Source organism: Corvus brachyrhynchos, unplaced genomic scaffold, assembly GCF_000691975.1.
Source record: "Corvus brachyrhynchos isolate BGI_N302 unplaced genomic scaffold, ASM69197v1 scaffold26, whole genome shotgun sequence".
NCBI classification, from domain to species: domain Eukaryota; kingdom Metazoa; phylum Chordata; class Aves; order Passeriformes; family Corvidae; genus Corvus; species Corvus brachyrhynchos.
In genome coordinates, this window is record NW_008239324.1 from 4,296,526 (window position 1) to 4,301,802 (window position 5,277).

At 59.5% G+C, this 5,277-nt stretch overlaps 1 protein-coding gene across 1 annotated transcript in view; it reads left to right on the top strand.

Annotated features, from left to right (window-relative positions):
- The window catches only part of CCDC102A (coiled-coil domain containing 102A), a 9,920-nt gene extending 5,363 nt beyond the window's left edge, over positions 1-4,557 (top strand). Inside the window, exons 2-9 of the mRNA XM_017740795.1 lie at positions 1-143; positions 1,292-1,494; positions 1,610-1,718; positions 1,957-2,073; positions 2,157-2,366; positions 2,621-2,791; positions 2,903-3,006; positions 4,035-4,557. Of these exons, the coding sequence (XP_017596284.1) occupies positions 1-143; positions 1,292-1,494; positions 1,610-1,718; positions 1,957-2,073; positions 2,157-2,366; positions 2,621-2,791; positions 2,903-3,006; positions 4,035-4,161 (1,184 nt within the window). The 3' untranslated portion in view covers positions 4,162-4,557. The remainder of the gene's footprint in view (positions 144-1,291; positions 1,495-1,609; positions 1,719-1,956; positions 2,074-2,156; positions 2,367-2,620; positions 2,792-2,902; positions 3,007-4,034) is intronic.
- The last annotated feature ends 720 nt before the right edge of the window (positions 4,558-5,277 follow it).

Here is a 5,277-nt window from a genome sequence, read left to right on the forward strand (position 1 = left end):
GCGACCGGCCGGACGAGCGCCCGCCACGGCCACCGCCACAACCCAGCGCCGGCAGCTCACCCGCTGATGGAGCAGAGGGGGCGGCGGGCCCTGAGCAAGAGCCTGTGCGGGATGTGGGGGCTGAGGTGCCCCAAAAAGCCAAGGTGAGAGTGCGGGGCTGCCCCGGGTGAGCAGGGCTGGCAGGGGAACAGGGGAGCTCCTCATCCTTGTCAGCTACCCATGTGTACCCCCAAATCACCACTGCCTGTCCTGTAAAGATGGGCAGTGTGGGGGGACCGCTCTTGGGGCAAGATTGGGAGGGTAAGATCCCACTCAGAGCAGTACAGGGTGTTCAGACCCCCCCTTGGATTAGTATGGGGGGTGTCAGACCCCTCCAAGCAGGATTTTTGGCTCAGACCCCTTTCTGAGCAGCATAGGATGGGCAGACACCTCTTGGAGCAGTACAGAGCAGTCAGACCCCTCTTGGAACAGCATTGGGGGCATCAGACTCCTCAGAGCAGTGTCATGAGGAGGTCCAGAGCCCTCATAGCCCCATGCAGCGAGATCACCTTGGCACTGGCACCAGTCCCTTTCCTGGGGCTTTCCCTTTGGAGGCACTAGGCAAAAATCACTGTGCCAGTACAGGGGATGGTGGCATTGGCAGTGCTGGTGGCATCTCCCAGCCATGGCTCAAATGTTAGGGTGTCCATATGGGCTTCTGGCAGAGGTTTGTGCTGAAGGAAGGAGGAGGAGGAAGAAGGGGACACCAGAACCACCTCAGGGATGCTCCCAGCTACTCCAGCCATCCCTCCTCTGCTGCTGTTGGCTCTGTCACAGCACAGAAGTCACTGCTTGGGGTGCAATGCCGTGACAGTTCAGTCCACCTGACAGCACAGCTGCCAAGCAACAAATCTGAAACTAATGTGAGCATCCCCCGTGGGCTCCACACTTGGTCCCCAGGGACACCCTGTCCCCCAGAAACCCCTGTGGCTCATTTACTGTGTGCTCAGAGCACCTGGTAGAAGGTCACCCACGTGGCAGTCCTGGATGAGATCAGTGTCATAAATTGGTTTTAAATGTTTGGATACCAAATTTCCAGCACAGCAGGGAGCCGGCAGCAGAGTGTGGTCATGTATGGTAGCTCCCCTCCATGAATGGGGCAAGTCCCTCTCCATCAGCCTGAGGGGATCCCTGGGGAATGGAGAGAGAGAAGCTCTTGGTTATGGGGTGAGGGCTAGGTGCTGTAGGGGCTGGGAAGCCAGGGCTGCCCCCTCACCCTGTCCCCTGTGCTGGGCCACCCACGGCGCCACAGGAGCTGGAGCTGATGGAAAACATCTTGACGAGCAAGCAGGACGAGAGCTGGGAGCAGCGGGGCCCCCGGGCCTCCTTCAGCCGCCAGGAACGAAGCCGCCTGCTCTGGGAGGACGTCAGCGTCGTGGAGGAGGATGCCACCAAAGTCACTGCCCTGAAGCTGAGGCTGGATGAGTCCCAAAAAGTGCTGCTCAAGGAGCGGGAGTGAGTGCTTGGGGCATCATCCTTGCAGGGTGCCAGCTGATACCAGCCCGGTCCCCACTGGGATGGGATGTCCCATGGGGTCCTGCAGGCTGTCACCAGCATTGCCTCTCCCCAGGGACAAGCTGGCGCTCAGCAAGAACATCGAGAAGCTGGAGGGCGAGCTCAGCCAGTGGAAGATCAAGTACGAGGAGCTCAACAAGAACAAGCAGGAGGTGATGAAGCAGGTGAGCGAGGTGCCTGGGGAGCAGAGGTGCCCCAGGGGGTGGCCTGTCCCTCAGAGGGTGGCACATCCTGATGGACGTGGTGGCCCTCAGCCACTTCCCCAACTCCAGGTTGCTTGTTAAGAGTCTTCATTAGTGCTATGGATCCAACATTCACAGAGGTTGGGTGGCTGAGTGTGGGCAGGGCTCAGATGGAAGGTGGGTGCTCACAGCCCCCTTTGGGTGCCATGTCCCCCCACAGCTCAACATCCTGAAGGAGATTCATCAGGACGAGCTGGGGCGCATCTCCGAGGACCTGGAGGATGAGCTGGGGGCTCGCTCCAGCATGGACAAGAAACTGGCTGAACTGCGTGCAGAGGTGAGGCCGAACCCCAGTGTGGGGGCAGAGGGAGCAGCGAGGGGGTCCTGCTGCCCCCCAGCCACCCCGTGCCCCTGTCCCAGATGGAGCGGCTGCAGGCAGAGAACGCGGCTGAGTGGGGCCGGCGGGAGCGGCTGGAGACGGAGAAGCTCAACCTGGAGCGGGAGAACAAGAAGCTGCGGGCGCAGATTGAGGACCTGGAGGAGGTGCTGGCTCGCAAGCGGCGCCAGACAGCCAGTGCTCTGGACACTGACCTCAAAACCATCCAGGCTGAGCTCTTTGAGAAGAACAAGGTGCCATAGGGGTGGTGCTGTCCCCCTCCACCGCATCCCTGGCTGACTCTGTCATGGGGCTCAGCGTCCCCAAGGACTCCCTCCAGCCCAAATTTTGCCACCACACTTGAAGGGATGGTGGTGACCCCATCCTTGCTCCATCAGCTCCTGGGTCATGGGGTGGGGCAATGGGAGAGGTCCCTGGGGAGGGAGAAGGGGACACCCAGTGGTGGGGGTGGCTGTCCCACACAGCCTGTGCCCCATACCCCCCACAGGAGCTGGCCGACCTGAAGCACATCCACACCAAGCTGAAGAAGCAGTACCAGGAGAAGATGGCTGAGCTGGCCCATGCCAACCGCCGCGTGGAGCAGCATGAGGGAGAGGTGAAGAAGCTGCGCCTCAGGGTGGAGGAGCTGAAGAAGGAGCTGGCCCAAGCTGAGGATGAGGTGGGAAAGCTCATGCTGGTGGAGAGGGTCAGGGAGAGCTGTTCTGCTCCCTCCACAGCTGCCAACAGCACCATCCCATCCCATCCCATCCCATCCCATCCCATCCCACAGCTGGATGAGGCCCACAACCAGACGCGGAAGCTGCAGCGGTCGCTGGACGAGCAGACAGAGCAGAGCGAGAGCTTCCAGGTGCAGCTGGAGCATCTGCAGTCCCGGTGAGCAGGGGCTGGGTGAGCCACATAGGGACCAGCAAGGATGGCATGATGTTCTCCTTGCCACCATCCCTCAACCAGCATCCGCCTGGTTGAACTCTTGGCTAAGCATGGCCAAAGTGCCTCCCACACCTTCAGAAGGGGCACAGCCATCCTCTGAGCAGTCTTCACCCCACTGTGAGCTGGGTGGCATTCACCTCCCAGTTAAACCAGCATAAGACTGCCCAGAGACCAGCACAGCCCAGTTTTATGCTGCTTAGGGTTGCACCCACCAGTACCCAGGGCCAGGGCAGGCTCCTAGCATCCCCACATCAGTTTGGGGAGGTGGGAGCTGAGTTTTCTTGCCCTCAAAACTTTCCCCAGCGCTGCTTTGCCTCTCCAGCAGTAAAGAGCTGAAATGGCTGTGGGATCGATGCTGCGGCTCCAGGAGGCGCTGGGGGGGGTTTATAATCGTCCTTTATTTTATTGGGACATCTGCATTAAATCATGGAAGCAAAATGAAGAAACCCCCCCCCCCCCCCCCCAGACTCCCTGTGCACTCAACCCTAAATAATTCATGCTTTCCAGTAAAGTGTAGTGGACTGGTCGGATCTCACTGGATCCTGGGCCTTTGGATTTCAAATTTGATTCATAAATTTTCCTTGATGAATTTTCACGCAAGAGCAAGTGGGGAGCTACAACCACCGCAGGCTCCTGGGAATGGGGACTCCTGGGGTTTTTGGGGGTTCCTCATTTTAGGGCGATGACACCTCCCTGCTCTGCACTCCTGTCTGGGTCTGTGCTGCCCAGCCCTGGAGGGGTTTAGCCTGTGCCCCACTTGTGCTGAGCACCATCCACAGCCCCCTGGCCCCATGCCAGAGTGTTGGGCCCAGGCTGGGGGGGCTCATCCTGCACCCAGAGCTTAGTGAGCACTGCAGGAAGGAGTCTCCCCAGGGTGCAGTCATGCTGTAGGGGTGCAGGGGGATGGGCTCAGCTTCAGGGCCCCCCCAGGGCCGTGCTGCTGCCCCCACCCCAGCAGCTGTTCCTCACAGGCTGCGGCGGCAGCAGAGCACTCCACTTTTCGGCAAGATGCGCAGCACCCGCTTCGGCCCTGACGACGCTGGGGACGGCACCAGTGACCCCGACGAGGACGAGGACCTGCAGATACAGGTGCCCTAGAGCCCAGGGCCAGTGCCACCACCGCAGGACGTCCCACATCAGTCCTCTGCATTCAAGTGCATGTTGCCACAGGGCCCAGCTGTGCAGTGATCCTTGTATAGATGGGGAAACTGAGGCATGGAGCAGTGGGGAGAAATTTGCCCAGGGGTGCTCCAAACTCACTGCCTCTTGGATGGTGTTGGATGCCCCTTCAGCCACTGGCATCTCCCAGAACACTGATGTGGCCGCCAAAGCCAGCATCGCTGAGGAGCCCAGGAGGAGGAGGCACAGGCAGAGAGAGGCACCAAGCCTGGCAGCCAAAAACTGCCCACTTCTTTTTATATATATTATATATATGTATGTATTTGTATATGATTTTTTATTATAAATACAGAGCCCAGATGGGCCCAGGCTCTGGTGGTGGTGTGAGCTGCTGGTCTGTCCCCACACAGGAGCGAGGGTGGGGAGGGAACGCTCGGGGAGAATCAGCATTTCTTCACCAGCCATGCACGGGTCTGAATGTCACCCACTGGCATCCCTATCCCCATGCCTGGTGTGGGGCTAAAGCCTGTCCCTGGGCCTGTGCAGTGAAAGGTGTTCCCCCAGAGCTGCTCACCCTGGGGAGGTGCTGAGCCAGGGCTGCAGAGGTGCTCACCTGTGGGTGCTGATCATCCCAGCACAGCCCCTTCAGCCCAGCCCCCCAGTGCAGGGCCTTGGGGGCTTTGGAGGCGCTCAGACACAACCTTATTAAAAATTAATATTTCAATGAGCTAATCCCCTCGCTCTGCCTTTTAATTGATTGGATAAAAGCGCAGCTCTTTACTGCTCATGGCGTTTTTTAATGCCCTTTTATTTCCAGCGATTATTCATATTTTTATGGCCCAACAAGTGAGGCTGCAGGGGTGGGGGTGCCTGGGGGCAGTTTTAGTGAGAGGCCTGGAAACCACTTTGGGGGGCATAGAGGGGGGAATGGAGACACACCTGAGCTGAGGGACAGACAAGAGGCTGCTGCCGCCGCCCGTCAGTCGCTGCGGGGTGTTCACTCTGAAGCCTAGTGATGGAAACCTCTTTCCAGGGCGGCCGGTTGTGCCTCTGGTTGGGCAGCCCGGGGGTGGAGGGGGGGGACCGGGGCGGGGG